An 11965-nucleotide genomic window follows, 5' to 3' on the forward strand; every position below is an offset into this window, starting at 1 on the left:
TGTAATTGCGAGCAATAAGCTGCATGCACCGGTAACCCAGAGCAGCTGACTGAACGATGACGTCAGTGTTCCCAACAGCAACCCGGGGCTGCCTCTGAGTGACGTCAGCGACTAAACAACAGCAGACGAGTGGCAGTGCGCGTGAGGAGCGGGGAGCGGGCTCGCGGTCGTTTGCTATGGCTAATCAGGGTGGATGCGACAGCCTGGATGCTTCAGAGGTGGAGCCGGTGGGAAAGAGCGTCGGCGAGACTTCCTCCCAGTCACTCAACTCAGGTGGAAGAGAGATGGCAGAGAAAGAGGAAGAGCAACCTTCGGGAGTCCGACACCCTGCAGACACTTATCCTCTGTGTCGTATATCAAAGCTGATTAACTGGAAGAGACCGTTATGGACTTCCGCTCTCTTCGCAACTACAAACATAGCGTTTTGGTGAGATACATGACGCAGCATATTTTTATTAACGTTACATCAGTTGAATGCAGAATTTATGAATGTAAACATCACCTTTTCTTTTACTGATGTTGGAGTTTAAATGGAATGTTACATTTATTTACAATAAATATCGGTCAGTCTTTAACGCTTTCCAATGGACTACATTTCTGTGCCTAATTAAATCAGCAGGCCTAACGTTTTTTTTTTGTATACTGGCCCCTAAGGCATTTTCCCTTAACCATTTTCTCTGTATCTGTGGTTGCACTGGACTTCACTACAGTTGTGTTGCTATTAGTAGGTGTTGGACCTTTTGTACTGGTGAAAATAGTTTCTTTTGCATAACATGAATAAATTTTTGCAGACAAACTTTTACAATTTGAATTCAGAATTTCCCTGCATGCATAAAAGTTGTCAGTGTATTCTTGGCTTATATTCAGTTTGAAAGAAATCATGTGGCATGTCGATAAATATTGTATTTGGGTTGACTGACTTGACTGTATAAATAGTAATTTGGTTTGCAATTGGGAATTAGTTTCACCCTCAAAGCATATGATTTTACATAAGAGGTAACTTGTAAACAAATAATAACAACACATGCGTTGTTTTTAAAGGTATGATGACAGATCTTAGATAATCTTCCAGCTTTTATCTTAAAAAAAACAAAACAAGCACTACACATACGAAAGTGATAGTTAGATGTCGGTTGACTGTAACTGTGCACATGATTAAAGATGGGAAACCTGTTTGTTTGTTTTTCCATGCAGGTTTGTGTTCCTTAGTCCCTGTCGGGTGTTCAGCCTCATCTCCATGTGTGTGTCTCTCTTCGTGATGATACAGCTGATGAGAGATGTGGCTCTTTCCAGATCCAGAGGTGTGGGTTTGTTTCATACCATAATACTCTAACATGTGTGACTGTTGTTATTCATAAGAATAGAAACAAATGTTGATGTGGTGTCCACACCAGTGTAGATCCCATTAATGTTTATTTTCCTACTTACAGGAGCCTCTCTGTGGAGGAGTATGACAAGCAGGTAAATTTAGAGCAGGCACACCAATTCAAATCATTTAGCTATAGAAGTTTGGATTCGGTAGTTTTTTTAAAATGTTTTTAAAAAGGAGTGTCTTATGCTCACCAAGGCTACATTTATTTGATCAGAAATAAAGTAAAATTGTGAATTATTATTATTACAAGTAAAAAAAAGTTTAATTAAAAAAATATATATATTTTAAAACGTAATTTATTCCTGTGATGGCAAAGCTGATTTTTCAGCAGCCATTATTCCAGTCTTTAGTGTCACATGGTCATAAGCTATTCTAATATGCCGATTTGGTGCTCAAAAATATTTCTTATTATTAATGTTGAAAACAGCTATTTTATATTTTTGTGGAAACCATGAGACAGTTTTTTTTACAGGATTTTTTAAGAGAAAAAAATTGAATTTGTTTTGTAACATTGAAAAAGCACTTTTGATCAATTTAATGCATCCTCTTTTCATTTTGAGGAAAAGAGCATCTTTTACGTTCACTAATAATTCCTTTTGCATTCATATGAGTTTGATAAAACATGACAGATTATGACAGAATTTTAATTTAAAGCAAATCTACCTACAACAAATATACAAATAGTTTTTTTTGGTAGTTGCACTGAAAATGTACTTGACTCAAAAATTTGAGGGGGCACACATCTGAGTGTATTTTTAAAGCTGTTTTTGTATTTAAGAACGCATATGCTGTGTGCACATACACAATTTAAAGGGGTCATATGATGCTTTTTTAAAGATCATTATTTTGTGTATTTGGTGTAACAGAATATGTTGACATGCTTTAATGTTCAAAAAACACATTATTTTTCAAATACTGTACATTATTGTAGGTCCTCTATGCCCCGCCTCTCTCAAACGCTTCGTTTTCTACAAAGTCCCTCCTTCCGAAAAGCGCAGTCTGCTCTGATTGGCCAGCTGACCCAGTGCATTGTGATTGGCCGAACACCGCAAGCACTCATCGGAAATGTAACGCCCCTAGGAAAACTTGAAATCGCATCATATGACCCCTTTAAGTATTTTCCATTCATCAGCTACAGTCCAGCCTGTAGCCACTAGAGGGCGTCCTATACCTCTTATTGGCATTATTGATGACATTCAGCAATCCATAAAGCCTGTCATGTGAGTTTGGAAATCCAGTGCTGCTGTGAAGGAGCCGTTGTGAGATCAAGACTAATTAAGAAATCTAACAAAGTACTCCTGGCCTGCTTGAAACTTAGAAATGTACGACACTGGTAACCTTTCTCATGCAGTAGTTTGAAGAGTGTGTCCAAGTGAGTAAAGATTACCGGTATATAATCAATATTTAAGTCAAATCATTGTATATGAGAACTTTTGAAAGTTGGCCTAAGTTTGTTAATGTATTGGATTAGTGAAAGGCTTGATGAATTTATCCAATACTGCTTATCAATGGCCTTCGGCTTTCCATTATTTTAATCCGGGTTGCGTCGTGCTGTACTCTGACCGAAGTTGCCCAGTCATTGTTTACGTGCTTATGGTAAAAACAAATGCAATGGCACCATTGTGCTCCAGTGGGTGAGATGCCAGTGTAGTAATCTTCAGTGTGGTGTTTACGTGAGACGGGCCTCATTAAAACCTTGGGTACTTAAACAACAGCTGCTGGATTGTCTCAGCTTGTTCAATTCTGCCGACTGCTGTTGATGTGAGTCTTGTTCCAACAGCTGTCTTTACCCGGATCTTCACTCTGACCCCTTTGCCCCCCGTCCTCCCATGGCTGTTGGATTAAAGAGCTTTCTGTTGTGCCCTACTTTTTGTAGTAGTGTATTTTATAGACATTACATTAAATTTAAAGTGTGATGATTTCACATTAAAAGACCTTTGAGAAAAATCTGCTATTTTTTTTTTGTCTTTTTATAAAACTTCCAAGTTACAGAAGTTATATGGTAATACGAATTTAGTTACTATTTCATTGCTACAAATGTTTGCACAGTATACTTGCAATAATTTGTACTAATAAGTTCCATCTGTAATGATAAAATGTTTTGTTTATCTGTACATTGTGACGTATGCACTAGAGTGGGTTGTTTTGTCCTGTGGAAGCATGTCATATTGTGAAACTTGAGTTTATGTTTCAGACTGTTGCATGTCTGTGGGTGGCATGGTGAGTAGAATGACACAGCCAGTTGTGCGCTCAGGAGTCATGGTAATCCTTTCTTGTGTTTCCTTGCCATTTTTAATTGGGAGGATTTTGGAGTGTCCCAACTGAGAAGCCAATCACATCATAGGATACTAACAGACAAAGGGTGTGTCTGGACACTCAGTGGCCCATCGGAGGAAGGCTGAGTGAGGGTTAGATGACTTGTATTAGTTGTTTGCTGACCAACTGACAAGTCATGGTAATTTCATTACAGTCAAATGACCAAATAATAATAATAGATAGAATTAAATAAATAAAGAGGTGATATCAATAAAAAAGACGACTGTTACTGTCTCATATACTGGGGAGACTAGGCAAGTTTTTATACTTTTTACTCCAAAATGTAAAATGTACAAAAATAGCAAACCATTGTTTTGGCCAACGAATATTAGTAATAATTTATCATTAATAAATTAGACCATTTAAAACATGTAAATATTGATTAAAAAAAAAAAATGTTATAACCTGTCCCAAAAGGACATTTGTGAAAAATACATATTTGATTAATAAATTGTATATTTTTCTACAATATAAAATAAAAGTGTGAAAGCCTGCGTCAAATTGACAATCTTGAAATATAAATATATATTTTTTAAAACACACAAAAAATGACAACCTGCTCCAAATGGACATTTATAAAAATACCCTTGTCTTGAGAACATTGTTAAATTCTACTTATATAGCTGACTCTTGTCTGAATGTTTGCTAGCGTAGTTTTATTGATCATTTGTTTGAGTTTTATTGTTCGTGTGATTGAATGTATAATTTCTTTCAGTATAATGAGATTTTAAAACATTCACAACAAAACATCAATTTATCATAAATCAGTGAGATTAACAGAGAGAGAAAAGGGTAGACATTTTTTGTGATGTCAGGGAGTTTCTTTGTTATGATGCGCATGTACCTGTATGGAGATTTTTCACTGAGAAAAAATTCAAAATACTCTTCTGAGAGGGTCTCATTCTGTGAAGAGGGGGTATTATGTGGAGTGTTTGTACGTGTGTGTGTTCATGCCCCAGCACTGTCTGTCTGATGCCTGCTTGTGGAATGCTATGTGACTGGTATTTTTAGACCTGACCGGTTGAAATAGTGAAGCTCAGGCCTTGGTCAACATAAACACTAGCTCGTGTGGCTTCATGCAACACTTTATTTGAACTCGGGAACATATCACTGACACACTCACCTTCACACTCACCTGAACGCTTTTCATGTTGAAACCTAGAGATTTTGAGATGACTGCTGAAGACCATGGATCAGCACTGAGGTAAAAAAAAAAAAATACTCTATTGAATAAATTGGTATTGTAAAGAGTGGTTGTTAACTTTGAATACTAAGAATCAGTGTTATGTGATTTATACCTCCAAGAGGCTAATTTTGTATATCTTGGATGACTTGCACATTTATTTTGTGACTTTTTTTTTAATCAAGTGATATTTGTCTTTGAAAAATTGTGCTTTAATCTTACTTACATCGCAGTTAGATGTTATGTTTCAGATATGAGCTTGTTCCAAATTATTACAAATGTCAGTTATCATGCATCAGATGCATCTGGGGCCGTGTGGTCTCCATGGTGACCCTTGTTTTGGAACATTTGGGAAGTTCATGTCAATTGTCACAAGGACTTTATAGGTATTGATACGTGCATGTACACGACACAGCCATGGAACCTGTCGGTCATGTGGAATGAGGTGTATGTGGACAGACCCACAGATAAGCTAAAAACATGATTAAAGTATTGCAATTGGCAATCCCAAGGGTCTTTTAACACTTTTACAAATTAAGAGACTATTGATTTTCAGTGGCATTCCTCAGCTGTTTGTTTTGGGCTATTTTGTCACTGGGTCTGTTTGAGTGTCAGACAAGTAGCTTTCGTTGTTGTTTTAGCGATTAGCATGGGAGTCAGCTAGTCTAGCGGTTTGATTTTCAGAATCCAGAGTCACCTGTTGTTGGCATTTACAGAGACATTAGAGGCTTTTCTACACATCTTCTTTGGTTTTAAAAGATTTAGGACTTTCTTGAGGCAGCCAACTTTATTTGGTTTTCACATGATATTAAGTAACATTTACCAGTGGCAAACATGCCATGCGGTATGATTTCAAATAGCGTTAGCTATCAAACACCACATGGCGCCAGTCAACAAGCAGATTTCCCAAAAGATCTCATCTGATGAAATCTCTTAACGCTTGTGAGCATTACACCTCATTGATCTCCAGTCGTCAGCTCTGGTCTGGGTTGGGCAAGCCTGAGCTCACTTTCTCTGGCACTTTCGCTTGTATCTGCCACATGGTCGATGGTGAAATGCTAATGTGAGCTGCGTTGCCTCATAGTCACATGCCCCCCATGCGCTCTGTTTAATAGGAAACCTCCGGTGGGGAAACATGTCTCTGTAATGGTGGAGGTGACTGGTTTATGACCTTTCGGAGGAAATGCAGCTCGAGCTGATCTGTAGAAGAGTTCCTAATTGCATGGCTTATGTGTAGCATGTTTTTGCTTAAGTTTGGGGTTGATCTGTTTATTTGATGGACATTGTGTTTTGAAAAGTTTTCGACATATAGGTGGCATTGTTTGGTTTGTTTTGGAGACGGGAAATGTAGGGCAACAGCTGTGAGGGGATAGGAGTAGGGGCGCATAACAACAGATAAAGGGCATTAACAAGCCGCCTGTTAATAGATGCTTATCTTGTGCCCAGAAATCCCCCCCATTCTGAAAGTCATACTAATTTATTCAAAGCCAAATACATTTATTTGACTTTTTATCTGATGTTATTATTAGCTGCCCATTATTTATTTTTAAAGCATTTAAAGCTAACTCACATTATACTTTCCATGAAAGTGAACTTTCCATGTAACATCAAATGTGATTTAAGCTTATCAAAGAGTCCTAGAGGACTCGAAGAATAGAGATTTCTGAATTTAAAAATGTGTTTGTCGATGTAAGCTGTCAGTTAAGGACCTAAATAGATTGATATGTAATCATATATATTTTTTTAAAACAAGAATTTGAATATCAATAATGAATTCTGAATATCAGTCTTGGGTGAACCTTCAAATAAGTGAAGCCAAGTTTTTCAGTGTGCAGTAATTCCCTCATTTCTAAATCAGGCATTCTCAGGTCGCCTCTGTTTCAGTTATCTCATGAACCCATTGTAGATATTATAAGAATCCTCTTGTACATTTCTGCAGTCATCACTCAGTCTGTGAACTATTTCACACATGTAGTGTGTGCTCTGATAGTGCTAGAATCTGCCTTCAAAGGTATACACACTGTATAGCTATAATGTTATAGACACATAAGGAATGTTTGTGTCATATCACAGTTCCAGAGGTTGAGAAGAGGCCACTACAAATATGTTTATAGCAGCATATGTGTTCAACAGATATGCAGTGATAATTAAAGAAGTGTACATTGTTTAAATTAATGAACTAATTAATAAGTGCTTTTTCAAAAACGGTCGATCTTTACTTCTGGTTTAACATTAATGATCATTTATTTCATTGGTCTTTTAATTGTAGCTGGGAGGTCATTGATTCTGTCCAGGAGGGCAGATCTGGATCAGGATCTCCATTCACAGACTTCTGGTCGAGCCTCAAGCTCTTCATTGAGGAGACTTCCTCTTTTAAGCAACAGAATCCAGGCAAGGTATGGACGGATTTAGTTGGTGCGTAATGTAACCTTTTTTTTTACATTAAATTCTAGATTTTAGTCTAGATTTAGTAGTTTAAAATTTGTATGAATGTATAAAGGGAAACATATATATTGGGTATCATGTCTCCATTTCTTCTACATTTTTCACAATTTTTTTTAACCACAATTTTGCCTCTAGTTCATTTTTCATGGCCTGACAGTGGACTTAATATTAATTTATAAGATCACTGAGATGTGTGTATATATATATATATATATATATATATATATATATAGTATTTTTAATAAATGTTTTCAATGTAAAATTATTCCGTGTAGTCTCATAATGAGCTCATAAAAGCTGCATGTATAATAATTCTAAAAGAATTAGCAAAATGATATTTAAAATAGATTTAGATTATTTAGTATAGCATGTCACATAGCAGGTTATTAACTTTCCAAAAGTATTTTATGTCAGCTATCCTTTTGCAGTGAACTGAGCCATTTTAGGTTTGTGTCTCATTGCAGTTCTGTCTGCTGGTGTGCAGTATGTGTTCTTTTTTGGCAATACTTGGACGTTACATTCCAGGGGTTGTTATTTCATACATCTTAGGTAAGTGCCAAATTAAGATACACAAAAAAGATGGTGATTAATAGTTTTAGCCCTATCTTTTCATTTTAGCTTTTGTACAACTGATTGTAACCATGCTACTATTGGCTAAGGCTGTGCATAGCCTTTCCTGTATTTACCTCCAGCACACTCCAGAACATCCAACAGTCCGTTTATCATGTGATAGTGGATTCCTAGTAATGTAACCATGACGATATTCTCACTCAGTCTCTGGTTTCTCTTTCTTCCTAGCAGTCAGCAGGTTCATAAACACACTAGTAAGTGTGACACGTACATTAATAGTTTCTACATCTGTTTACTGCAGTGCTGGGCATTTTTCTCTGGCCTTTGGTGTCGTCACATGAGTTCGGGATGTGGCTGGAACCAGTTCTGCAGAAACTGGACTTTGGAGTGGGCGAGTTTCTTCAGAAAATTAAAGAGAATCATGGTACATGTATCTCAAATACACACAGGAAATGACTAAATTTTACATTATTTCCAGTATAGCTTGTAATCAGGAAATGGATTTTTGAATGTTGACCCCCAAAATAATTTTTATTAAAAATAAACATTAAATATTAGTTGAAAAACTTTGTTTGTTGCCTTGGCAATTAACTGAAATAAAAAAAGTTTAAATTGAAGTACTAAAATTACTAAACCTAAAGCAAACAGGTAAAAATAATACTAAAGCTAAATGTAAATGTTTAACCTCAATTTTCAAACTATGAATAAATACTATGATAGTATATAAATAATACAAAAATAACGCTGTATGGAAACTCTGCACACCTCTGCATCTCTGCACACTACACATATAGCACTCTTAAAGGGTGACTGAGTTCAATGGAGTTTGACATTAGCATGTTGCTAAGTTAACAAAGCAATACTCTAATAAGCATATAAATCATTTTCTGTTTTTTTACATTTACATCATACATTCATATATATATATATATATATATATATATGTTTTTTGTTTTTTTTTTACATTATTTTCGATTACACTGAAGTATTTTTATTGATTCTGTTTTGAATGAAATATTTAAAGTCATGGCTGACTTGCATTCCTCATATTCCTTCCATGCTCCAGAGAAAAGGATACTCCAGTCTCAAGCCAAGAGAGAGAGCATTGAAGCAGATCTGTCTGCACTTTTCCCCAAGGTCAGTGCGCTGCCACACGGCTCGCCAGATACTGGTATCATGTGCCACTAAAGACTGTGAGGGCTTCATGATATGACAATAATATAATATACATAATATGTCTATTTCCTGTCTGTGTGTGAACTGATATTGAGCATCTATTACAGATGGACTCCGCCATGTGCAAAGAGCTGTCTATATTAGACACAGAGGTCTCTGAAATAACATGGACAGACAATGGCACCTTTAACCTTTCAGAGGGACACACACCTCAGACAGAAATCTCTGAAGGTAAGCTCTCTTACCTTTTCCAGAAATATGTAGATATAAAGTATGTGTAGTATGTGGGTGATTTGGCAGGTCTAAATATAAAAAATTATACAGATAGACCGTATGTAACAAAGCAAACAGGCAAAATAAAATTGCATTTTAAAATACAAAACGTTATTCAAAAAGTTATTTCATATTTCACAATATTACTGTTTTTACTGTATTTAAAAATATTTTTGACTGTATCATGAAAAAATCATACTGACCCCAAACTTTTGAACTGTGGTATTTACTGTGTACTATATGTTAGTATATTATAAATAAATAAATATTAGTATACTGGAATCAGTTAGCCATCAGCATGTTGTGATTATAAAAAAGGAGTTTTAAGAAATGAATGAATGTCAGGCTTCTATATTGGAAAGCCATTCTTTATGTATTATAGCTGTTCTTTGTATATTAAAACATTACAATGAAAGTATGTATGTCTGTAATGTCTAAAACATTAAAAACTTAAAATATAGTTTTTAGGCATTAAATAATAGATATTAGACCAAATCGTGCTCCAGTTGAATGTGTATATCTCAATTCAAGCAGTATTTTTTTTTATGTTTTCTGTATTTATTTTATATATTTCACACAGACTCAGACCGGCGAAGTGATGAGGAGGTCTTCACAGGTGGACTACCAGAGTTTCCCTCCTTGGACAATGGCTTGGGGACAAATGGAGATGACGATGAAGACCTGAGCATTGGTATGCCCACCCCACCAGCCCATCCCAGCAGGGTCGGGTCCACACAGTCAGACGAGGACCCAGCTGCCCAGGCCCTGGAGGTTGTGCAGAGGCTGGCTGGAGACGTAATCACGGCAGCAGTAACCGCGGCCATGCAGGAACGCCTGGAGGCGGTGGTAGCGCCAATGCTGGTCCAGGCCCTGGCCGAGGAATCGGATAGCGAGGCAGAGGACTTTGAGTTGTTGGACCAGTCAGAGCTGGAACAGCTGGAAGGCGAGTTGGGGCTGGACCGGGCGAGCCGTGCAGAAACGTCTAAACCTAGCAAACCTTCTTCAGGCTTTCTGTCCAAACTACTGGGGCGCCAGTGATTTTATTCAGAGGGGTTCCGCTTCCCTCTGTGATGGGATGTGGGTGGGAGCATAAATTTCGGGTTTACAGGGAAAGGTCCAGAGTAATGAAGATATTCCATTGTTTTACTTTGCTGGTGTGATTCAGTTATATTCAGTTGCTATTAAAACAGTCATCTGTGGAAGGAGGCTATTTGTGTATTTCATGGGGAAGATGATAGTGGCTGGTTTTGGCGTAGCTCCATCTCAGTGGGTCATCGGAGGAAATTTTTTCACAATGTTTCCTGTCAACCTCCAACCCGCCAATGACCAGAGGGTTATGGACCAGAGTACTGTCATGAGTTTAGATGTTAAAGGGCTGGTAGATGCAGAATACTCCATATTTTGCTGCCAAATATTTTTTCTCTTTTCAACTTCGCTTAATTACTTCTAAAAATAAAAAAGCTTCATGGCCAAAGAGTAAGGGCCTCCCACTAACTGACAATCAGGATAGCACTTATAAGCAAACAGAAACACCTTGTAGTGAAATGCACATAATGAATATGTATTTTTATTTTAAATATTTTGTTTTCTAATTTTTTTGTATTTTTCATGAAGGATTTTTGAAAAGCCGGTGGTCTTAGTGTAATCCAGGGCTGTCCAAACTCGGTCCTGGAGGGCCGGTGTCCTGCAGAGTTTAGCTCCAACCCTAATTAAACACACCTGAACCAGCTAATCAAGCTCTTACTAGGCATAGAAACTTCCAGTCAGGTGTGTTGAGGCAAGTTGGAGCTAAACTCTGCAGGACACCCGCCCTCCAGGACCGAGTTTGGACAGCCATGGTGTAATCCTTTGCATGGATAGATGTTTTAGACATTTTTCAAGTTTCACCTTTTAGAGTGAACAAACCTGGCACTAGAGCACATAGGCACCAAAGTTGAACAGATTTTGATTTATATTCACATGAATATTCATCAAACAGTTCTTAAAGTGATGGTTCACCCAAAAATGAATATTTTGTCATTAATTGTGTTTAATGTTGTTTTAGACTATTGACTTTTCATTTTATAGACAAAAACAGTTGCATACAATATTATCTTTTGTGTTCCACAGAAGAAAGAAATACAGGTTTGGAAAGACATGAGATTCAGTAAATAATAATTTTTGGTTGAATGCTTTCTATTTAATATACACAAAGAACCTTAAGATTTATTTTCAGGCAAAAGTAACATGTAGAATGTATTTAAAGGGTTAGTTCACCCAAAAATGAAAATTCTGTCATTAATTACTCACCCTCGTGTTGTTCCAAACCCGTAAGACCTTCTTTCATCTTCGGAACACAATTTAAGATATTTTTGATGAAATCTGAGGGCTCTCTGACCCTCCCATAGACAGCAAGGTAACTGCCACGTGTGGCGGCGCTGACCCAGATCCGGCATAATAACGTCATCATGCCGGATCTGGGTCAGCGCCGGCGCCGCCACACGCTCGCGTCATGATACTGTCATGAACGCGCGCCCAAAAGTGACGCAGTAGAGACGAAAATGTGGAATAAAGTCGTTATTTTTGTTTTATTTGTGCAAAAAAGTATTCTCGTAGCTTCGTAACTTTACAGTTGAACCACTGATGTCACA

General features: G+C 37.1%; 1 protein-coding gene across 1 annotated transcript; it reads left to right on the top strand.

Moving 5' to 3' along the window:
- On the top strand, positions 1-10537 carry LOC107664066 (reticulophagy receptor FAM134B-like). Its single transcript, XM_016454509.1, has 9 exons — positions 1-427; positions 1195-1301; positions 1431-1461; positions 7141-7267; positions 7781-7865; positions 8188-8310; positions 8953-9023; positions 9170-9293; positions 9916-10537. Exons 1-9 carry the CDS (start codon positions 177-179, stop codon positions 10371-10373), a joined length of 1377 nt encoding a protein of 458 aa, XP_016309995.1. The 5' UTR covers positions 1-176; the 3' UTR covers positions 10374-10537.
- The last annotated feature ends 1428 nt before the right edge of the window (positions 10538-11965 follow it).

This window comes from Sinocyclocheilus anshuiensis, unplaced genomic scaffold (assembly GCF_001515605.1).
Source record: "Sinocyclocheilus anshuiensis isolate Anshui unplaced genomic scaffold, SAMN03320099.WGS_v1.1 scaffold23, whole genome shotgun sequence".
NCBI lineage: Eukaryota > Metazoa > Chordata > Actinopteri > Cypriniformes > Cyprinidae > Sinocyclocheilus > Sinocyclocheilus anshuiensis.